This window comes from Myotis yumanensis, unplaced genomic scaffold (assembly GCF_028538775.1).
Source record: "Myotis yumanensis isolate MYYU_CA2020_CCGP unplaced genomic scaffold, mMyoYum1.0.hap1 SCAF_12, whole genome shotgun sequence".
In the NCBI taxonomy this organism is placed as follows: Eukaryota; Metazoa; Chordata; class Mammalia; order Chiroptera; family Vespertilionidae; genus Myotis; species Myotis yumanensis.
Window position 1 is genome coordinate 10455078 of NW_027223763.1, and position 23942 is coordinate 10479019.

At 46.3% G+C, this 23942-nt stretch overlaps 1 protein-coding gene across 8 annotated transcripts in view; it reads right to left on the reverse strand.

Moving 5' to 3' along the window:
* The window catches only part of TNC (tenascin C), an 86686-nt gene that overhangs the window by 13356 nt on the left and 49388 nt on the right, over positions 1-23942 (reverse strand). For 3 of the 8 annotated variants that reach the window (XM_070430782.1, XM_070430780.1, XM_070430779.1), the window contains 9 exons: positions 21349-21621; positions 18832-19104; positions 14861-15136; positions 11695-11967; positions 9888-10160; positions 5841-5963; positions 4625-4768; positions 2446-2565; positions 141-284 (listed from right to left, as the gene is read on the reverse strand). In XM_070430782.1, coding sequence (XP_070286883.1) covers positions 141-284; positions 2446-2565; positions 4625-4768; positions 5841-5963; positions 9888-10160; positions 11695-11967; positions 14861-15136; positions 18832-19104; positions 21349-21621 — 1899 coding nt within the window. The remainder of the gene's footprint in view (positions 1-140; positions 285-2445; positions 2566-4624; positions 4769-5840; positions 5964-9887; positions 10161-11694; positions 11968-14860; positions 15137-18831; positions 19105-21348; positions 21622-23942) is intronic. The other 5 variants (XM_070430783.1, XM_070430784.1, XM_070430781.1 and 2 more) reach the window with 4 other exon arrangements.

Genomic DNA, 23942 nt, shown 5'->3' on the forward strand with positions numbered 1-23942 from the left:
CCTGGTGGAACTGGCAGTGGTGGATGTGGCTGACGCTGAGCATCCCACTGCCAGGATCTGTCTTAGGAAGGAAGTTGGAGAGAGTGGCTGTTTCGGAGGGGCCATGGCTGGGCATCTTCCCGCTCTCGGTGTCTCTTTACCTGTTGTGAACTTGGTGCTGATGGTGGAGCTCTTCTGGGGCCCTTTCTCTGCAAAGACGCTCAGCGTGTACTCCGTGGCAGGCTCCAGGTTGGTCAGCACGTACTCCACCGTGTTCCCGGACACTGTCCGTGTGATCTCTGGCACTGAACACGAAATACACAAACCCAGGCAGTTACTGCTTCTGGTTGGAGCCATCAGCTGGCTCGGCCAATGACGCACACACCTCCTTCTAACACACTTTCAGTGACCCCGCAGACATGCCTCACGCCCCTTTCTCTCTCTTGAGCACTCACTTCACATACAAAAGATTTATGATACGGAGACTGAATTTTTCCAGGCACCAAATCAGAAGGAAGGGGAACTGGGGGTCAGGAGAATTTTCCAGCTGCTGTCGCTGGGACAAGGACTGGCCAGGGGAGAGGAGCAGGTGATATCTCCGAGCCTGGGGCTACCCACGTTTAATCTGTCCCATGCCTTGTCCCTCTCTCTTTTACTTCCTTACATGTGCTTTTATAATTTGCCAAATGTTGTCAAATCATTAGGTGGGGGGACCTCAAAAGTCAGGCAGCAGGCACGCCAGAGCGGGGTTACTGCCTCTTGAGACCCGTCATTAGGTCTGATGTGGACACCAAACACCAGGGCCCAGGTATCTGTGTTCATTTCCACCCACTGGACCAACAACCCAGGCAAGCCAGGGACTGAGGGGTTCCCCAGGCTGTGAGGCTTTTAGCGCTAAAACTGGGAAAGCCCTGGACAAATTGGTAGAGGTGGTCACCCTACCACAACATGTATGAACCTCCCACGCCACCCTCTAGTCCAGGGGTGGGCAAACTTTTTGACTCGAGGGCCACAATGGGCTCTTAAACTGGACCGGAGGGCCGGAACAAAAGCATGGATGGAGTGTTTGTGTGAACTAATATAAATTCAAAGTAAACATCATTACATGAAAGGGTACGGTCTTTTTTTTTTTAGTTTTATTCATTTCAAACGGGCCGTAGTTTGCCCACGGCTGCCCTAGACCAAGCCCTTTTCCAGGCAGCCAGCATTTCCGTGATTCCACTGAGCTGTACCCTGATATATTTTTGCTGAGACAATACCATCTTCTCGGACTCTGTAGAGTCTCCACATAGAGAATATTTACGACTTGAAGAATAAAAAGAATACACGCAGCCTGGTAGTTATGGCTCAGTTGTTGAGCGTTGACGCATGGACCAGGAGGTCACGGTTCGATTCCTGGTGAGGGCATATGCCCAGGTTGCAGGCTCGATCCCCAGTAGGGGAGAGGCAGGAGGCAGCCGATCAATGATGTTCCTCTGTCATCATTGATGTTTCTGTCTCTCTCCCTCTCCCTTCCTCTCAGAAATCAATAAAAATATATTTTTAAGAAGAATAAATGCAAAAACTGCTCCTCCCCTTCATCCCCCAGGCTCTGTCCTCACAAAGAACTCTCTTAGGTGGCTGCTCGGTCTGAGTTAAGATGCTCAGAGGCCCAGGACACAGATTATGGTGCCTTCTATTGTCACTGAAGGTAAAATAATACTGAGCCCCCAGATATAAAACTTGCATTTGCATTGAGATGAAAATAGTAACACTTTTTCCTGGAGGAGCTCATTACAAAAGTATGGGTTAATTCAGTGGAAAGGAATCTATTGCTCTTTCTTTCCTCTCTTATTTGGATTTGAGTTTAATGTTCTGGCAGCTGTGTGCTAGTGCCCCAAAACAAGTGTTTAATTTGCGAACTGAGTAAATTAGCAGAGATGCTTGCAAAGACAAGGATTTCGCAGTCAAATTTGCTACTCCTGGCTTCCCCTGAGGCCTCTGAGAAGCCCAGGCTCCCCAGTGCCACCCGACGCAGCCTGTTTAAGATGTGAGGTCTGGACTCCTTCCTTGTAAGAGATGAGAGCTGCCTCCTAGGGAGGGTGCTCATGCCTACAGGGGGAGACCCTCGCAGAAGAGGAGGACAGGCTGGGAAAGCATGGACAGGCTCGGGTGGTCCATTTTGTTTTTCTTAAATGCCTACTGGATTCCCTTGATGTAACTACAACATGGAAGCTTTTTCACTTGACAACAAGCAGAGGAATATGGGCAGGGCCTTTTTGCCTCCCCCTGACCAGGCCCCTCCACACCTACCCCCAGCCCCTGTTCTGAGGTGGCAATTGAGAGCCACAAGGGCACTGCTGGCCTTCCCAGCCTCCCATGCATTTCTGTCATCCTTTACTGAATGTGGCCAGAGAAGGGAGAATGGGGAGAGTTTACAGCAGAACAGACATCTCAGAGTGGGGAGGGCCTTGGACACAAGCTTACCTCTCTCCCCTGTGTAGGAGATGATGTAGCTGTCCACGGGGGCGATGGCTGGCTGCCACATGGCCAAGGCTTCAGAGTCGGTGATGTTGGCTGTCACCAGGCCAGATGGGCTGTCCAGAGCTGCAGAGAGAGACGGTAATGTGTTAGAGAGATAAGCAGCCATAGGTAGGACCTCAGACCACAGCTGTCTATGCTACTTGCGACTCCTGGTTTGGGACACAGTGTCAGCTGCATGGAAAGTTTCCAGTCCTAAGCTTGGCACCAAGGGGACCTGGGTTTGAGTCACAACTTCCTTCCTTGCTGGCCTTGAGTCTCTATTTCCCCATCTGTAAAATGGGGATAGTAATTCTGCCTGGTTGTATCCTCAGTGTTCTTCTGATTGTCATATGATGTTATATGTCGAGAGACGCTGTATAAAATGGAAAGGCTGAACACACGATGAGGGTTATCATCATAGTAGAACCCAAGGGAAAGAACCTACAAAAACAGAGGGAACTTTTGGAGTGAAGGCTGCCTGAGGCTTTTCTGGGCTTTGAGTAAGAGCCCTGATTAGATGGCTTGTAGATGATACGGACCTGGACTCTGGAGGCTGGGGGTCTGTGTTCTACCTGGGCTTCTCTGTCTAGGGTCTGTGTGGCCTATGTCATTTCCCTTCTCCAAACATCTTTTTCTTCAGTCGTCCAAGGCTGGCTGCTGTAAACATGAACTAGGCAAAGTGTGTGATATGTGCTAGTGGGTGTTATTAATAGACTATTAAAGTTATTTGATATCATCATAGTCTCAAAGAGTTTATGATAAAGTAGACATGATCTCCAAGTGACTCGTCCTGAGAAAGGATGGATATTCACAGGGCCCAGGCCCATGTGACTGATCACTGTTGCTACCAGCACCGCTTTCTCAGAAAGCAAGCTCAGCACGACTCTCTTCCTGCGTTCCCATTCACCACTCAACTATTCCAGGACCACAGCCTGGAGCACGGAGGCCGCCATCAGGAGCTCGTTTGCAGATGATGTGCCTGAGCCCCAAGAGATGCCAGGACTGGCCTCCCAGTCAGGAGGGCAGAGTACTTTGGGGAACCCACTCTGTCCGCTCCAAGTTCCTTCCTGCTTCACCAGGCCTGTTCAGACCCTCCTGCCACTGACCAGGACAACGGGGCCTCGCAAAGAAAGGCATCTGGCTCTTGCCATGTGTTGCTGTGAGAATCCATGAATGAAAAATTTCGATGGGGAAATAAGGGTAGACAGGACTCTGCGTTCAGATGGGATGTTTTAATTGCATATTATAAACTCTTTGAGGCTATGAGGATATTTTTAAAAACTTCTACAAGGCCCATTCTTTGCATCCTTGAATGGATTAGGCTGGATAATTGCTCATCTATCAAAGGATCAATTGTTTAGAGACATGGCTGCCTGAAGAGAAATTTTCCACTTCATTCTCCTTCAATGCAATTCATTATTTCCCCTCCTTATAGTGTGTTGCCCAGATCAGGTTATAATAGGAAAATGATCCTTTATTTTAGGAGAATGCAGAGTTTGGAGTGCGACTGAACTCAGTTCAAATTTGTTTCCAGCACTTATGACTTATAGGGCCCTGGGGCTCAGTGGTTTCCTCTGTAAAATGGGAATGATAGCAGCCATTTTAATAGTGCAACCACAAAGGGATTAGTAACAGTGCCTGGAACACAGTAGCTGCTCAGTTGAGAGCAGTTACTTTGCAGCTGTCACCATTGCAGATCTCTTGTGATTCTGGAGTACCAGGCCAGGGAGGGGAGGAGGCTGATTGTGCAAAGTCCTCATATTACAGATGCTTTACCTATATAGTTCCACATGATCCTTACAGCAAAGGAAGCAGAATTGTACCCATTTCCTAGAGAAGGAAAGTAGAGCCCAAAGAAATGAACTGACCGCTCATGTACCTACAAGTGGTTGACTTGAGATTTCAACCCAGGTCAGGCTGACTCCCAAACTTGTGCTTTTTCTTCCATATGGCCCCAGGAATGGGAAGCCCAGCGAGGTTAAGGATGAAGTCAAGGATCCGCAGCCCATGAGAGGCTGGGGATGGACCAGAAATGAGGGCTGTGGTGCTCCAAGTTCAGTCCATTCCCCACTAAGATTTTCTAAATAGAAACATTTCCTGGCTGCTGAGCATCAAGCAATAATGCTGAAGGCGAGAGCCTCACCTGTGGTGAACGTCCCCGAGACGGGCTCGCTCTCCTCGAAGCCTTTCATGGCCACGATGCTGACAAGGTACTCGGCTCCGGGTAAGAGTGTTGTCAGCTTGGTCTGAGTCTTGGTTCCATCCACAGTGACTGTGGAGGGTGTACCTGGAACACAGTGAAAGCAACATGGGGACTGCTGAGCCTCACTGAAACCTACTCACTGTTGCCGCCACGAATGGGCGTATCCAACTTGGAAATGACACTGCATCTTTATCCAACACCATTTTCTTAACTTCTCATTTGCTCCTACCGTCTGGCATAAGAGAAGAGTTCTTACTTTTTGTATAATGTTTTTTTTCCATCCAAGCAGATGCCAAAAATCAAGCCAGGAGAGGAAAAACATGGTCACAATGTGCTAAAAGTGGCAAATTTCCATTCAGTAGAGAGCTGTCATGTTGAGTAAATTTCATATCTTTTTCTCACAGAGAATATGGCAAACTCACTATGTGATGTATATCTAATATATTTAACCCCTGTTGTCTTAGGTTAGGGATAAATAGGCTCCCTTACTAGCCGAGGTTCTACTCTTTAAGAAAAGAAGTCAGTCATGGTCAAGTTTGTACTCCTATAGATATTAAAAAGTCCAAAATTTATATTTCTTAGAATTTCAGGGCTGGTGAGGAGCTTAGACATCACCTGGCCAAACTCCCCACAGAGATGCTACAGCATAGCATTCCTCCGAAGAGGTTGTCTAGCATTCTCTCTGTATACACTGCCACTAACAGGGAGCTCACTACCTGGCAGATGGTTTTATACAGACTGGACTGTGTTTCCTCCATGGTCTCTGTTACAGCCCATGTGCTCTAAAGGAGAACACCCAGTTCTACTGAGTCACAACTTCCCATCCTTTCCTGAGAGACAGACCCAAGGGCAAGACCTCACATACAGCCAGGTCAAGACCAGCTTTCCGGATGAGCGTGCTCAGAGAGAGAAGGTCATTGTGTGGACGCAATAACGGGGACCTATTTCTCAGAGATGTTAGAGTGTCAACGCTGGAAGGTGTCTTCCTAAAATGACCCTCCCAAGGTTGTGTCTTCTAAGGACCTTGAAGTCTATCCAGATGGCCTCAAGCATAAGGGTGGCCATGATGCTGGGAAGGAGAGGAGAGGAATGGTCTCTCTACTATTCTACCCAAACCCTCCAGGCTCCTCCTCCCGTCCCCTCCCCTGTCCGTTACCTCCGGCAATGGGCACATAGGTAATCCGGAAGCTCTCCACCTGCGAGGTGGGCGCCATCCAGCTGACAGTAGCCGAGTTTTCAGTGATGTCAGAGAAAAGAATTTCCTTTGGGGAGCCCATGGCTGTCAGGGAGAAAACACAGGAGAAACCCAGAAAAGTTAATTACCTTGCTCACCAAAGATGCTTCCTGGATTTCTTATCCAGAAAAATTCAGCCCCTCATCTGTGTCTGGGCCAAGCCTTTAGGATGGAGAGTGTAGTGCTCTGTGGTCAAGTTATGACTTGATAGGAACAACCCTCCTTTCATTCAAGTACAGGGCCCAGGGCTGTAGACCTCCACTTGGTTTCATTCAGGGAGAATGTTAGCCCCGCAGCTGATGTCTAAGGAAGTGTGGGTAATACGCACTCCTTTAATTCTAGATTTTAGCATTTTGAAAAATCTTGGCTTTCTAGCTCCTTTCATTAAAGGGTACCAAGACTTGACAACTGTATAGTTCTTTGAAGCTGATAAGGGTTAGCCCTCACTCAGAAAGCCCTGAGAGGAAGGTATGGTTACCCATTTGACATCGGAGGAAACCGAGGCTCAGTTTTCCAATGAACATTCTTTTGGTGTGACCTTCCTGGAGCCCAAGACTGGGCAGCAGAACTGAGCGCAACCCCAGGATTCTGGAAATAATGTTCACATGGACACTGACCCCGGCAAACCCATTCCCAGAACTGGATGGGGGTCGAGAGCCAGGGGAGGAACCTTGGGCCCATCACCAAGGCAAACACCCTGGACACTGGGTCCACCTGTGGGAGAACTGTGCCTCCCTGACACCCCGTGTCCTTTGGCTTTTTCTCTGTGTTTTTTGGCTTGGTGTCCTGCCCTCTTTAGCAGACTGTGCTTCACCAGAGAATCCAGGAAACAGTTTTCAGGTCTCCAGGGATCTCGCTTCATCTATCTGTTCCCCTCTCCAACCCACGTTGATCATGAAGTTCTGAAGCCCACAGACCGCTTTGGAGAGGGTGTTTTTCCCTCTCCCCATTTCTGTCCTTTTCTCTTCTCCTATGGCTTCCTCTTGCAACCTGGTAGCCACCCTCAGACTCGGCGGCTGCCTTGGGCTCTGTCCTCTCTAGAGAGCTTTGGAAACCACAAGAGCTCTGGAGCCTGTATGATCTGATTGTCCAAATACCACGAGAGCCTAAACAACCTGGCCAGGACCCTTCACTTCAGGGAGCTTCAATTGCTCTATCTGTTCCATGATAAAGGGTGCCGACCTTCAGGAATGTTTGAGGATAAACAGACACAACGGGTATATCTGGCATGCAGCAAGAACTCGGTAAACACGGTCGCTCTTTCCTTCATTTCTTTCCCATGTGACTCTGCTATGGGCCACCCTGGATTCTGAGGCAGCCCCCAGGGAAGATGTAGGCGAGGCCAGCTGAGAAGGTGTAAGCTCAGGCACTATGGCTCTCCTGCCAACCTCACTGATGCAGGTCCTGGCCCGTTTTAGAAGGTTTATCTTGAGACCACAGCTTTCTTCGCTAGACCCCAGTGTTCTCACTTGGAAAGTGGCAATGTGATCTGGCCTATCTTAGAAACCACAGGCATCAGTAGCCTCGTCCATCATGCACTCCTGAATCCACAGTAATGGTGGAATTTCGGGGTCAGTGTGTGTGGTATTTTTGGACCACAGGCCTACCTAAGTGTGGGCGGCTGTTTGTTACTGTAGCGTGTCTCCTTCTGCAGGAAGAGCTGGGTCAGATAGAAGGCAGGACTGCCAAACAAGTGTCTCTGCAGACACATTGACCCAGGCCCCAGACACAATGTCATTGCAGCACCGAGGTATGTGGTTTCAAATGCATCTGAACTAGAACTGAGTGGAGGAGTTAAGAGGCTGTTTGGCTGGGAAGGGTGGGGTGCAGTGGGAAGGGGAACATTCTGGGAGTTGGGAAAAGGGGCATTGACTACCCCCATTGGCCTTGGGGGTGCATGTCTGGGACTCGCAAAGGGGACAGGTTAAAGAGCCTCCAGAAAAGAATGACAAAGTCATTTTACTCTGTGACTGGAATTTAAACTGTTTTCTGTCTATTCTGGCGCCCCCCAAGCTGGTGCCCAGACGCATGTTGGTATTGAACTTCCCAGAGGAAAAAGAAGCCCCGGGAAACCCTGGACCTCCCAAAGGGAGGCTGCAGTGAAGGAAGGGCTCAAACCACACAAGGGAAGAGGTGCCATTGTAAATGCAGGGAGTGACAGCTAGAAGGAGTACACAAGTCATAACCTAAGTTATGTAAATAAGGTGTATGTGATTTCTCTGAGATCTATTAGTAAGCAACGAACACAATCACACACACACTTCTCTTTGTGATCTACAGGGCCACAGAGAAAGAAATCAAAGCAAGGGCTTTCCAAAAAAAAGTAGGGTCTGCCTTTTCTTTTGTTATTTAAGAGAAATCATGATTATTCATTCTTCTTTTGGCTTTGGAACTGCAGGGCCTCCAGAAAAGACCAGCAAAACAAAATCAGCAATCCGAAGTAAACTTTGAGGAACTGTTTATAAACCAAGGTCAAAACCAGGCTCTGCCTCTGATCTGCAGTTGCTTTATGGGCAACCACGGGCGGGGGGTGGGGTTGGGGTGGGGGGAGGAAGGAAACACAGATCCACATCCCGGGGGTGGGGTGTCCTTGTTAATAAGGAATGGGCTTTCCCCCTTGGCTGAATGGCTGCCTGGATTCAGCATTTCTTCCACATGTACAAATATTGGTTGTGATTTCTATAGGGGCTTCTTGGAGCTCAATAGGCCCTGAAACTTTACATCACAAAATACCCATCTCTTGTAAAGAGAAGGTTTGGGCCAGTGTTACACCCCATGCCTGTCAGAGATGGCAAGTATGTGCGGGGTGGACAAAAAGTAGGTTCACAGTTCTGTGTATGGTAAATAATAATTAATTTTAATAATAATTAATAAATATTGCAAGAATAAACTGTTGTTTCTGTACTCACAACTGTGAACCTACTTTGCCCACTCCTGTATAGTCATTGATTATCTGTCATCCAGCCTGCTTATGGTTAATAGTATTAAAATAAGTTGGAATTTGGGTCTACCCCCAATTTGGCTATGTGACCTTAGACTAATCGCTTTACCTTTCTGGGCCTCAGATTCTTCACGAGATGCACAACCAGAAGAGGCTGGATTACATCAGTTCTCTGGTCTCTCAGATCACTTCTGTGGTTTTGTGATTCTTTCCCTCTGCTTCCTCTTTCAACAGCCATCTCTATGCTCCATTCCCCTCAGTCCTGAGAAGGAATTCACCCACCTGCGTAGGTCTTTCCTTTTCCTTCTAAAGAGCCTTCTTAGTTTTCATATTATCATTATAATAAAGTCATGCTAGTAACCATCTTCCTTTATTCTCCTTGAAACAACTCGTATGGAAAGGGGTTTTCATTTCCCCCTCTTGTGCCTTTTAGAGCTGCTGTAAGTATCCAATAAAACCAGCAAGCTTCCTGAAGAGCAGCTCCTAACCTTGCCAGCTTCCTCCTTCCCTCCTGTTCACAGTACTGATCATTCACACATGCACTTTATACATATTAATTTTTATAGGTGAAGGTACTATTCCCCATTATCCTTGCAGAGTATAGTTTGAACATTTGACCAAAGAATCAGGAAGTGTATCTCTGGGTAAAAAATGATGAGATAATAGGTAGAAGGAGAAGTCTTTGGAATGGAAAAAAATGCAATCATTGTAATGATGATGATGTAGTAATGATAATGAATATGTAAATATATCTCATTTGCTGAGCCTTTGCTATGTGCCAGCCCTCTGCTTTGAGCTTTTCATGAATTATCTCATTTAATCCTCACAACACTATTAATTTAATGGCATCAGACTCTTTTTGTGTAAAGACTTAGCCAAACTGCCCACAATCATCCCTTCTGTAATCAAGAGAGCCAGGATCTCAACGCGAGCTTGTCTAGCCCAAAGCCCCTGTGATTTCCCAGCCCTGTGAGGAGAAGCCCCCAGGTGGGGACTCCGCTCCGTCCTCTCCTGTTTCTGAACGGTACCTGTGGTTGCTATAGCACTGACTGGCTGGGATCGCCTTCCACTGCTTATTCCATAGAGCTCAATTTCGTAGGCGGTGGCCTCTCTGAGACCTGTTATGTCCCTGGTACGTTCGGGGGCAAGGAGGGTTATTTCCAGTGGCTCAGACTGCTTTTTGGTGTCTCTGATTTTGAGAACAAAACTGTCGAAGACCCCTTCATCAGCTGTCCAGGACAGACGGAACCCGTCTGGGGTGGCATCTGAAACCAGAAGGTTGTCGACTTCTGGCTCGGCTTCTAGAAGGGGAGAAAATGGCGGTAGGAGGAAAGAAAACATCATTTATCAGTATGTGTCATCGTCTCTCCAAGGGTCCAAGGGGGATGTCAGTATGTAGTGATGTCCTGAGAGATGGGAAGGAAAATCATTCAACATGAGCAAGTCTAGCAGGCCTAGGAGAAGGAAAAGATGGTCTTGACACATTTAATACAAACTGAGTGGATGCTTGCGTATGTGAGTTTTGTCTAACAGCAATCCTATAAATCCACATCTGGACTCAGCATTGGCCCCTTCCCTGTGTTATTAAACAAGTTCAAAGCTAGGAACTTGTTTACATTTGCTCTCTGTCTTCCAGTGGCCGAGTGCCCATCCTCCTCTGTGAGATCTTTTTCTTTTCTTTTTGAAAAGACAAATAAACCAGCTTTAACGATCTGTAGAGCTGCCTATGATGATACCGCTGATTATATTTCCCTTGATCATGAGCAAAATGGCTTTTAAAATGATGTCAATGTTATGATCTTTTGGCTTTTTTCTTGGAGCGGTTTTACTGAAGGCTCCTACTCTTGACTCGCTTGCTTTAACCATTAGATATGTGTTAAGCTGGTAGAACTAAGGCTTGGAACCTCTTGTGCTAGATACTTTGGATGCAAGGTATTATCTGGGATTGCCTGAACTAGACAAAACTCAATGTCAAGATAAATTTACAGCTGAGTTTCCCAAAGTGTACTCACAGCACACTGTTCCTATTTGATCTTCCTTAAAAGGTACCCACCAACCAAGAAGCTTGGGAAATACTGCCTTAATCAGCCCCTCTTGGAGAGACACATGCACATTTGGATGTTCTGTGAAGCCTTGTGGTCAAGGATCCTATTTTAAGTCAGTGTTTCCGAAACTTACTTAAACATGGTTTCACCAAGTGGGGCTTGAAAAATTCTACAGAAGTAGTAAGCTCTAGAAAGACTTTGGGAAACACAGATTTTTGAATGTTAATGTTGTTAATGCTCTACTTTTCTAGGAATGACTAGTCTTGAGAAAATTATGGATTTAGTCTGTGTTGAAGAATATCTATGATATTAGTGATTACCAAGATAACAAGTTGGTAATTGGTTTTCCAATGATGAGCCCACCTGGTAAGTTTGTCAAGATTATAGTTGAACCTTGGAGATGGTAAGTGTTGTAAGTTTCTGAAATATACTCATTGGTATATTTCCTCTGAGAAGGCTGGAATGTAGCTGGGAACCAGCCAGGATGAGTGCAGGGGAAGGTGATGTGGAGTAAACACAGAAGTGCTAGGGATAAGTCATGGTCTAAAGGATTTGGAACACCAAGTGGAAAAATTTGGAAACATCTCATTTCTGGAGTGGGAGAAGGGGAGTGCTCATTAGAGACATACGACGAGGGAGAATGTGGGGTGGGGGACATAAAAGAATAGGCCACATCTATGGATTAAGTAGAGCACATGGACAAGGATGTTAAAACTGTGGTGATCCGGTACATAGATTACATGGTAGTAAACCAGGAAGGGAAGAAAATGGCTCACTTGAATCAAAATACCTGTAACAATCTCAGCCCTCAAGGGCTTGGTTTGGTGCCCTTGGGTGAAGCCAGAGACCACAACCTCATAGCCAATGCCGGTTATGAGGCCTCTGAGCTCCAGCTTTCTTTGGGTTCCTGAAAGTGTGAATTCCTGGGGATCCAGCAGCTTCCCTGAATCCACCACCGTTACTAGGAAGCTGTCAAAGGCATTCTCCGATGCCATCCAGGAAACTGTGAACCCGTAGGGATTAATGTCGGAAATGGTTAGGTTTTCCAGAAGGGGCAGAGCCTCTGAAAGAAGGGAGGAGTGAAAGGAACTCAGGTTAGCAGCACTGACTCCGCCGGACAGCACAAGTCTCCGCAAACACTGCAGATACCCCGTCAACCAGTACATGTATTACATGCTTAGCAAATGCATGTCAGGAGTTTAGATGCCAGATGATGGTATCTTGTGTAATCTCATAAGAAGCCTATGAGGTAGATATTATTTGCATTATAGTGGTAAGAAAATTGAGCTTCAAAGAGATTGATTGGCTTGGCCAACTCACCTAGCTAAGTATGTGATAGAGCAAGGTCTTTCAGGAGTGTCTGACTCCAATGACCATGAATCGAGTTGATTAGGCCAATTAGTGACACATATTCACAACTTGAGAAAAAAGGAGGAAGTAAGATTTTTATGGTTATGGCCAGTAAAGAATACTAAGACTTACTAATTCCTTTGATGTTTGTTTTTCTGGATAAAAGTAGGAAATAAGGACATGTCTGCATCTTCAGTACGTTCTGTTAGCGTCATTTGTTCATTCATTCACCAAACACCTGCACCCCGGGCACTATTACTTTTTAGGTGCCAAGGGATCTTTCCACACACTGGGATTCCCAAGAGGAGTGAGCTTTTAACAGCTGAGTTTCTGTCAATACTTCCCTCCCCATAACATCTAAAGAAACAGAGAGGTCATTGACTTGTCCAAGATCACATATCTACTAGGTGGCTCAGCTAAGATCCAACCCAGGTCATCACACTCCAAGTTCAATGTTCTTTCCACCCCCTTAGCCAACATCTAATTAGTCAGCCCAAGTGCTGGCAAGTCCCAAGGCATAAGCAGGATTAGTGAAGGCCCAAAGCCTCCCCTCCAGCAAAACAATAACGGCGAGTGTATTTATTTTTTACCGGAGGGGCATGGGCCCGGGAATTCCAAGGCCAAGGCTGCTTTAGCTGCATCTAGTTTAGAGCCTTCTTTCTCACTGCAGCTAAATGGAAACTTTCAGAGAGATAAATGACCACTACACTAATGCCCACAGTCTAATCCACGGGATGTAAAGAAAAATGTTTTAAAAAGAAGTGCTTGGTGAGTGAATGAACAAGTAAATAAATGCCCTCATCCCCTAAGCAGAGACTGAAATTTTATTGTGGCTTGGACTTTTCTGAACTTATGTTGAAACACTTGGTGTTTATTTTGAGACATTTTTTTTTAACATGTAAAGATCTCCCCAGAATCATAACTCTATCAAAGGCAAAGATGAAATCACATGGGCTGTGCAAACAGGCTTCCTTGTCGGTAAGACAAGGGGCTCAAATTCCGTGGCTGAGTCTTGTTTAGACAAGCGGCGCCTCGCTTTGAGAGCTGCCTCTTTACACCTCCACGCTGTCAAAGCAGCGCATTCTGATAAAAAGGAGGGCGTGAGGGCTAATTAGTCCATCAAAGGCCTGCTATTTGTAGTCCCTGTATTAGGCCCCCCCCCATCTCTTATTAAAATATACTTCTTTTCAAATGCAGTCTTTTCTCTTCAAGGATTAGCTGAGACAATGCTGTAACTGGATCTAGGATTCCCAAAGCCAGCTTTCCCTACCTCCTTCTCTTCTCTCTGTTCTGTGGGAGGTCCTTCAAGAGGCTACAAGTCAGGGCCTGATGGGACCTGTGGCTGGCCATTCCTCCCCTCCCAGGCAGTGGGATTCTCATGTCATAGCTACCCCTGCCTCCCTGCCTGCCCCCCCATGCCCCACTAAGCAGGTACCATAGTCTGTGTTTGGAGACCATATGATGGATTGGATTTACATTAGATAGTGGGACAATATATAACCACTTTTTGATCTCACATTAAAACATGTCTGGGATTCTCTTTAAAATAATAGGGAAGTCCCGATTGCACGGGTCTTTGTTTCTATCTAGGTTTACCACTTATTTTAAGATCACCACTTTCCTCATAGTGTTGGGAGAAAGCAGAGAGGACCCGGCATCTGTGAAATGGGTGCCAGGCAGTTAAATCTCATCATGGCCACTTAGTTCCTGTGACAAGGCTGCCAGTGGGCCCTGTGGTATCCTCTCCCCATACATAAGGAAACTGGGGTTCAGGCAGTTAAGAACTAAATGAGGTTATATAACTCAGAAGATGCGGGAGAGCTTTAGGAACCACGCAGGCCTGGTCTCAAAATCCTCGCTCTTGTAGCCGATGTTGCCTCCAATTCAATACTTATTTGAACTTATTAACATCTCTTATTTACCACAATTTAGACCCTAGGAAGGTCCTGGTTTAATGTGAAAACTGGATGGCAAAGTTGGTTCTCCTCTTTTTTAGACTAGATATTTGGTAAATCGACACTATTTGCAGCCTTTGCCACTGATTTAGGATGATCTCAGGAGAGGAAATAGAAAAGTATTTCTTTATGTAACTCAAAGAGAAGTTAGAAGTCAAGTTTAATGAATGGGTAAGGTTTAATTAAGCTTGGAATGTATCTACTATCCTAGGTTGAGCCTTCATTAATCTGTTATGTAGTCAATTTTAAAGAAGTATTTTTTTTAGAAGAAAACGATAAATTATTATATTTCTGAGGCAGGTAGGTCATGGTCTGCCTGCCTTACATAGCATGATCTATGGACAAATTCCTGCCCTAGGCCACATTAACGTAGAAGTCACTCTTTAGCCAGAATCTCCAAACTGTGGATCAGACAGCCTATAAAACTGAGCATAAACATCCATGGATGTTTTATACTGTTGACTTCATTGTCTCAAGTTCCTACACATGGCTGCATAAGATCCCTCTTTGCTCTCCATTTAGACACTTATATATGGAGTAAAGACTATATTTTGGGTTCAACTTCTCTTTCGAATGTCTCTCACCTCCCTCCTCACCCCCCTTCCCATCTCAGAATTCTAAGCAGACAAGTGAGAACCTTTGAATGAGTACCTGTCACGACAAAGGCAGTGAGGGGTCTGGTAGGTTCCCCTGCCCAGGTGGTCCCTGTCACGCTAACGTCATAGCCAGTGTTCTCCACCAAGCCGGTGACGTGAGCATGCCGAGCGTCTCCTGAGACTGTGATTTGCTGGGGCTCATGCAGCCCATGGGAATCACTAACATTGATAACAATCTTTGCAAAGGGCCCAGCTGGAGCGGTCCATGACACGTGGAAGCTGTCGGAAGTAATATTGCTAAGAATTAGCATGCCCAACTCTGGCTCTGGCTCTGAAGAGGAAGAAGGAACATGGGCAGAGAGAAAGGGAGAGACATTATTAGAGGAAGCAGTAGACCTCTCAGAATATAGCTGCAGAACATGAAAGTATCCATCCCTCCAAATAGTTGCTGAAAGGTAGTACATTAGGCTCCATTGCTTCATCGGCAGGCACAGATTTGCATTCTTTTTAAGTGTAGACATGAGCATCTGCCAGTCATGTATGAAGAAAAGCAAAGAAGCCACAAGAGCAGTACACAGGATTAATGCAAAGGGTGTCAAGGACACAGGCTGTCACGGGGCCTTAGCTCTGAAAGCTGTTCCAAGAAGATAGCTTCTTGGTGAAGTATACGTGGCAAACACAGAAGACTACACCTCACCTTAGGGATTCACATTTTAAAGACTCTGAAATGCTGACTCGGTTCAAAAATAAACAAACAACAAAAACACCTTCATTTTGGTTAGCCCAGCATCTCATAAACATTGATTTATGGGTACCCTTTATGAGGGATATTCTTTGAACATCTCAAGGAGCTGGTGTGCCATTGAACGTGCCTTAGAAAATCTACTTTGAAGTTTCCTTACTCAGTCTTCTGTATATCTATTTGGATTGTACACATTAAAGGTTACTATCCATTCAAAAGAAATTCTTAACAGTACTTAGAAACCCAAAGGTATATGCCATAGGGAAACCTACATCTTACCCCAAATGCTTTAAATGTGGAAGTGACTTTCATTAAGAAATTCCTGGTGTATGCAAATATGAGAGAAACTTGACGTTTGGCGTTGCCTTTTTCTGATTAGGAAATTCCCCTCGTGGGTAATCTGGAAAGGTGGATGGTTCCACTGAGGTTAAGTTTCTCTTGTCCCTTAAAGTCTAGACAATCAGGAATAAAAGCAACTTATTTTTAAAGCAGGGGGCCTGTACCATTGCTTTCAACCGGGATGCATATGGTCTGGTCTCCTAAATGCATATTTATCAAATACTACTACCACTAGAGTAAGTTCAACCCAGCCTGTATTTTGAGAGAGGCAGCAGCCTTGGAAGGTAAGATATGAGGATGAAGATTTAGGGTTGGGAGGAAGCAGACCAATCCTCCCACGGACTTAGGCGTTGTTTGGCTGCAGCTACTATATTTGCAGGAAGGAGGGGACTCATTTGTATAAACTTTAGCTGGACAACTGCACAACATAACTTGATGCCCAAAGTCCCTCAGGACAAAAAAGATCTGGCTCAGAAATGGAATGTAGCCCTAGGTAAGGGCATGGGATTTCCTACTTAGCAGCCAGCTTGAGAAGCTAATGATGGCATAATTTGCAGCCACAACACTGGAAGATTCCTTCAGCCCCACAAAAGATAAAGTCCTCCAAGCGGGACTCTGTTTGTCCTGTATTTGGCTGTGGAAGCAACCTCTTGGATTAAGGATGCACGCTAGGACTCTACTCATGCGACCAGACAGAGACCGGCAGTGCCAACACAGTCACATGCTGAGTAGGGCCTGGCTCCTCGCTGCAGGTCTCCTTACTGCCAGCTATCTCCCAAAGGGTGCAACCAAGCTGAAAAGTGAGATGCAAGAAAAGACGCAGAGAGAGAATGGTAGGTAGTGTTCCATGCAAGCCAGGGACGTTTTTCTCCCACCACATCTAACCCTTCGGAACAATGCCTTGACATGCTGCCTGCTTCCAGGAAAGACAGACATTTCCCCAAATTGAATTGCTCTGAATATTCACCACATGCACCAAGATTCTGACAAGGTGATGGATGAAAGGGAGACTCTAACTCTTTGTGACAGATTTCAGTGGATGACAAAACATGCTTGATCGAGTAAATGTCAAAAAAGGACAGTCTGTAGGGAATGCAGGCACAGGGAAGGCTCAAGGACAAGGTGAGCCCACTGGGTCCTCTCACATGGTTCTTGGGTTGTGCTTTAGGGTCTTTTCTCTGCCTGTTAGTGGTGCTACTTTTAAAATCTTTGTGGAGAGAAAGAGAATATCGAGCATTCTGACCAAGGAACCAGAGGCAGCATGCACATACCTTTTTGAATGTTACACAGGCAAACTCTGATTAGAAAGACCACAGGCAGATGATAATGGCAGGAACTGGAAATGATTATTCAAGATCAGATGAAAAGATGGGTTAGATATTCAACCAAAGCCAGTCAGGTTAACTCTTTCCAAACAGAGCAACTCCAGATGTGAATGCATATTAAGGAAATTGCAGTTGACACTGAAGTTCCTTAACTGGGGGTAAGAGTATTTTTTTATATTTAAAGCTCTGATCTGGGTGGCTCTATCACATTTTGAGAAAGACCTAGAACTAGGAGGATGAAAAATGGGGAATGAATGATTTTTGGGGGGATGCTCCTCAAAGGAAGTTCAAGGAGAGTGAAGAATTGGTCACAGGAAGTGCCTGTGGTTCTTGGACCGCCAGGGTCTGCGCGCACTGCCCGCCCATCAGCCCATGAAGGTGGGCAGGATAATTGGAAGGAACTCTGAGGGCGGTGATGACAGAGATGCGGGACACAGAATGTGCCATGGTCCTCGGAGGTGGTCAGAATGCCTAACTTCTATAAGAAAGCCCTCAAAGGCAGACTCCCAGCTTTCCACGAGAGGGACACACTGCCCTAGGTCACATGTGAGAGAGTGAGCTGGCTAAGGGGAGGTTTGGCTACAAATCGAGGAGGAAAAATAATAGGAAAGTGTGTCAATCAGAAACGCTCTCACAGGGTCCAAATCAAAACACATACGACTAAACTGTGAGGTTTTACACTTTGCCCTCTTGAATTCCCCAGAATGAGATTGGGAACCATAAGAAGAAATTATCCTAAGCTTATTCCACAAATAACGTTTTTTTCCAGTTTGTGATGTCTTACGTTATCTGTCAAAAGAAGGCATTGTCCCCCAATGTGCTGAGGATGCTATTTTGAATGGAAAAGGCTCTCCTTTCCAAGTTCATTTAGATTATTCTCTTTTGCGGCACACCACGGGACACCTGCTGTCGAGTGTGTCATGGGCACACTACGGATTTAAAGTGAGAGCCAGTTCTCTTCTGCTAAGCAAGCTCCTGGTTGAAACATGACTATCTTCTGTGTTTGCCATCTACCATTTGCTGCTCTGGGGGCCAGACAGCATGTTCTGGTCTTTTCTCTTAGAGGTGGCATTGGAATTGGGGTGTTCTGAATGGCATGGTTTCCTCTGCACGCGTCTGATGAGGAACCTGCTCTTTCTCATTGTTTTCCCAATTAAAAAAATAGCACCAACACAATTTCATGAAATCATCAGGATGTTTGGGTATTAAGAGGTCAAAGGCACTAGGAAGAGAAAGACACTAGGATAACAAAAATGATTTTTAAGGCCTCTTTGATGGATGTGGATGTCATGCCAACTCAGGGACAATGCTCATTATGGGTATTTTTTGCTCTGTTTTGTTGCTGAAGGTGATAATGCTTTTCTCCAGATTCTATATGGCAATCTGGACCAAAATACATTCTACTCTGTAAATGTGCTTGCTGGTCAGTGATAACGCAGGCAAGGCGAATGCACCACTTGGGCCGCTGTTGGAAGAGAGTTTTGTTAAATAACCTTGAGCCTGGCATGATGGAGGAGTCACTGCACTGTGGCTCACGGGTCAATGGGCCAGGAGTGGCTGCACCCTGCAAGGAAGACCCTGGAGAGAGAGGGTGTTAGACATGGGAGCGTGCACGTGTACCTGTGGTGACTGTGACATTGATGGTTTGGGTCCGGATGCCGGGAGCAAGTCCAGAGAGGTAGACAATAAAATCATTACTAGGGCGGAGCCCTGAGATGTAGGCAGTTCGTGCAGCACCAGAAATTTTGTATGGCACCATCTCCAGTAACCTATTGGAATCAATAATTTCAATGGTAAAGGTCTCGAAGGCGCCATCGGTAGCTGTCCAGGACAGATTGAAGCTCTCAGGGGTTATGCTGGAAACATTTAAGTTTCCAATTTCAGGTTCTCCGGCTGAAAAAAAAAAAGGGGGTGGGGTTGGAGAGAAGAAACAAATAAATTTGAGTTAACCATTTGGCTGTGTTTTAAGGTTGAGATTGTTAATAGAACCGCAGTTGGGTAGAAAGATCTGATACCTGAGGGTTATGGTGAAATGCAGCAGTGTTACCAATCAGCGCCCATGAGGGAGGAAAGGCGGCAGGGGCGGGGGGGATTGTTAAAAGAAAAATACAAAAAGGAAGGTACGGCAGTTAGAGTTCCCCGCCATGGAGCTGCCCCACATGGCCAGGCTGCCGGATCTGGAGCGTGAGAAAACATGCTCAATGACTGGGGCTGGACCTGCTGTGCCTAAGTCCAGACGTTCCCAGGAGCCCCACCTCGGGGATGCTGGCCATCGGTCAAAAGATAGGAGTGCTGGCAGCTTCCCTGCTCTGGATTTGCACTCAGGAGACCAAGTTACTGCAGGCGCCCTTTTCTTTGAGGGAGCTCCCATCTATTCAAATGAAGACTAAATAATTCTGACGCCATTACCCTCCCAAGATGGTACCTGGAGGCTTCTGATTTTGTGACTAGAAGGAAATTGGCAATGTGTCAGTGCCATTCTTAGGACTTTCTTTATCCTTCTGACAAGGGCCAGCCATTCTCACAGTCTGTTAAAATAGCTTGTCCTCTCTTAACTGCTTTCTATGTGGGCCAAGAAGGCTAGTATAGCATTGCCAACGAGGAGACAAGAGCCAAGGCAAGAAATAACATTTTGTCTTGGAGGTGGTCCTGCCCAAGCTTTTCTGAGCAACAGGAATAACCCATGCGGAGGGCAGGCAGGAGCGGGGATTGAAAAGCTAATACTGTCTCCCTGGCAAGGAAGGAGAGGGCCTTCCCGTCCCAGTGGATTTGGTGAAACACAGAGCAGATGGAATTATGACCCTCCCCCCGCCCCCCCCCCCCCATACTGACTCATCAGAAGCAAGAATGTTGTTGTCACTGAAAAGAAAAACAACCATAAAAATATGAAGAACATCCAAACCACAAGATCCGCAGGAAAGATCAGAAGTGGAGGGCGATTGCTCTGCCTTCTGAGGAGGATGGTCTATGGATGTGAGATGAAATGAGCTGCAGGTCCATCCAGAGCAGCCGAGGTGGCACTATTGAGATGTCTCAGGGCCCGTTAATGCAGCGGTTGCCTGTGTTGTATGTGTATCTTAGCGAGAGTTACTAAAATGACTGAGGCTAGAATGTGGAGCTATATTTTTGATAGAACCAACTAGGACAAAAAGATTTGCATGAAAGTTTCGTTGCAATAATTATCTAAAAATGGGGCATATGCAAAACCAAACAACACAGCCTCTACTGAGCTTCCAGGCAATGGCAGCCCTTAGGAAGGTGAACAATGGCAAACATGCTGGAAGGCTGCTCACAAGCAGGCTCGTGGGAAACACTGGACGCCTTGTCACTCAGAGGAGTGATGAGCCGACTGTGAGGCACCGTCCTGGGTCTAGGCTGGGAGTGTGCCATCCAAAGGCCAACACTCCAGGGCGCAACTCTTGATTAAAAGAACAAAAAGGGCACCAGGTCACTGACACTCATGGCCTGGACATTCTTTGCTTCAGATGCTGCTGGGTGTACTTCTGTTAATGAATGGCTTTTTCTTTGGTACTGTCTCCAGTCCTAATCGTGTGATTTTCTTTCTCCCTTTTTGGTCTAGCTATTGGCTAATTTTGTGTTCTAACAATGACTCAGTATCTGAGAGAATTCCCCAGAGGAGGGTAATTCAGTTCTCTTATTATACCTAGTGCATTTTAAAGAAACATTTAAGTTAAAACATTTTTTGAAATGCAAGAATGACGGTGTCCATACCCTTGCGGGTTCGGGATAGGAAAGGATAATTTCCACCTAACAAAAAGGCTCTCTAAAATAAGTAATCTGTGCTCCACCATAACTCACACATGGGAGGGGTTGGCTTTTAGTTATATTCAAGCACTGGAGAGAATGCAATAGAGATGAGAGATGTGTTGTAGAATTAGGTGAAGTCTGGGGGAGGCTGGAAGCTGAAGGTAAGAAAAGGCAACATCTGTATTGCTCATTCTCGGGATGCAAAGGCATCTGGACCAAGGCACAGCCCCAGGGAGGTCGCTGACCATGCACAGCCGGCAGCTAAGGGGCCAGGGAAGGGATTCAGACATGGAGAGAAGCTGACTCCCTGATCGCTCAGAGAGAAAGTAGGGAACCTGGGGAGAGAGCGTTGACATGGAGAGGAGGTACCTGTGGAGGCCTCAGCGGAGAGCACTGGTGTCCTATAGCCCCGGATCACCCCATAGATGGTAACTCTATAAGGGGTGGCGGCCTTGAGGCCCGGGATGTCCACAGCCCGCAGGCTGCCAGGCACTGTGAGGTTCTGAGCTGCCTCCACCTTGTTGGCCTCCTGCACCTGAATGACAAAGTGCTCATAGGCCTGGTCAGCTGCGGTCCAGTTGAGTTTGAGGCCATCCCAGCCCACCTCGGTCACGGCTAAGTCTCCCAGCTTGGGGAGCTCCTCTGAAGAAGGATAGATAGGTATGTGTCAGTTCTGTAAACCAAAAATGAGGAAACCAAATGTCCCACAGCCCAGGGAAGAGAGAAGGGGATGAGAGAATAGTGTGTGTGTGTGTGTGGGGTCATCCTTGGTCTCTGGGTATTTCCCATTTGGACTGTGGTAACCTGGCCACAGCAGTTATAAATGGGCCGAAAGGGAACATCTGCATTGTTCATCCCTGCGTTAGCAATGCCATCTGGACGACTGCACAACCCAACGGGAGGTCTCTGAGCAAGTAGAGCCAGAACGCAGGAAAAGGTGGGATTGTGGGTCAGGATACAGGAAGAAAGAATGGTTACAGGTGTAGTCTTTGGAGGCTGCTGGGTCTTGGTGAGAATTCCATTACTGATGTTTACTAGCTGTGTAATCTTGGCATGTCACCCAACTCATCTCTGAGCCTCTCTCCTCACCTTTAAAAGGAGCTGACAGCACCATTTCCTTGGACTGTGTGATGATTAAGTGACACTGTTTATAAACCTCTGAGTGTCCTACCTGACATGGAGTGAGTGCCTGGTAATTGGCAGCCTAACAGATACATCGTTGTCTTGATGTTGTAACTGCACAGGAACTCCATTTCTTTAAAATGACCTTTTTCCTAATCCCAGCCAGCTTCGCCCTGTCTGACAGCACCGTGACTCCCTTGCCTCCTTTTGACCAGACCCTTCCACCTTCACACACTGCCATCCACTCCTTTCTCCTGGAGCCCTCAGGACTAGTTCTGGTCAGCATCAAACTCCCTTAAAGAACAAAGCCTCAGGTTTGTTGATCAAGAGAGGCTTTGTCAAACTAAAGATAACATCTTGACCTCAGTTATGTTTCAGCCCCAGACCCGTGAAGGTGGAACAAACCCTACTGACCACATCCTTTCAAAATCAGACAGAGCGACGCCATGGCTGACGTCAGGACCAGATGCAATGATCAACTACATCCTGCCCTGGCCCTGACCAGGCAAGTAGAGCCCATGCCCTTAACTTCCTTAGTCGCCATGATTAATGCTTTCCCCCCTATATAACCATCTTCCAGAAGCCACTGGGGAGCCAGGTTTTAGAGCATTAGCTCACCTGTGTCACCAGGCTTGGTGCCATTTCCTTAAATAAACCTTTCCTTTCCTTGCTGCAAACTCCCATTTGCATCTTATTGGGCTTTGATTTGCACAGGCAAACCAACCTTCAATTTCTCCCCTTGGGAATTCTTATTGCTATGGGAGATAATTCCCACTTTATTTCATTTCTGACCTTGGAGAGATCATCTCATTGCTGGCCATAGGCTATCTGACTGGGTTTATAAAGCCTCAGGTTTAAACAAGGCTGATGTCTTATCTCTGGTCTTTTCCCAGCTTTGGGGGATCAAAGGTTCTGTATGGGATTCTTGGTCCGGCTCTTTCCTTCTCACCGGTCTTCTGCTAGAACTTTGTCTGAATGAAGAATGCCTGCACCATGAAGCAAGGCCCTTTGTGTGAAGGGAGGACCCACTTTTAATGAGAAGTGGTTGTTGCTTGGTAAATGGTGCAGAGCAGGGCCTGCTATTTACTTCTCTACAATGTAGGAAGGACATTTGATGTAGTTACTGTGGCTGATTTTAGAAAGTTTAGATTCAAATATGGAAAAAATGAAACCCTGCTTCTCAGGGTTAAATGGAATCTCTCAGCCTCTCTTTTGAAGGCTGAAGTGGCCATGGATTCAAAGTTAGAAGTGAAAATAGCTGCAGGAATTTTACCACGAGAGTCTGAGCAAACCCAGCCATTTAGAGGGGCTGTTTCCAAACTCTGTTCCACATAGACTTGGTGTTTTTTGGAAGAACTGGGTTGTGGCCGTGGGACTAGGCAGCCCCCTGCTCCTTCCCAGCTCACCAAGATCAGCTGTTTGTTTAGCTGTTATAAATGGGGTTCCTTGTAAGATTTCATGTGCCAAGGAATTCTGCTAAAAATGAAAGTTTGCCAACTACAGATGCAGATGGTAGCATCTTGCACCCAGATTACGTATGTCTCAAAGGCCCTCTTTGCTCTTTGGTTTGAAGCTACTCCAGGGAACCCAGGACAATGACAGCTTGGCCATCTCAGGTGGATTGTAACATTACCTTTCTGACTTTTGGAATTGTGTGCAGTTTCTAGCAAGGACCAACTTTATTTGTTCTATATGAGCAAGAAAAACAATTCTTTGAATTAGCTTATTTAGACAGTGTTATCAAAACAGAACCTGTAGAAAATATCATGGGCTTAAGGCTCGATATAAACATCCTACTATCAAATAATATCTGCCCCATTTCCCACAGCTCCTTTGAAGGC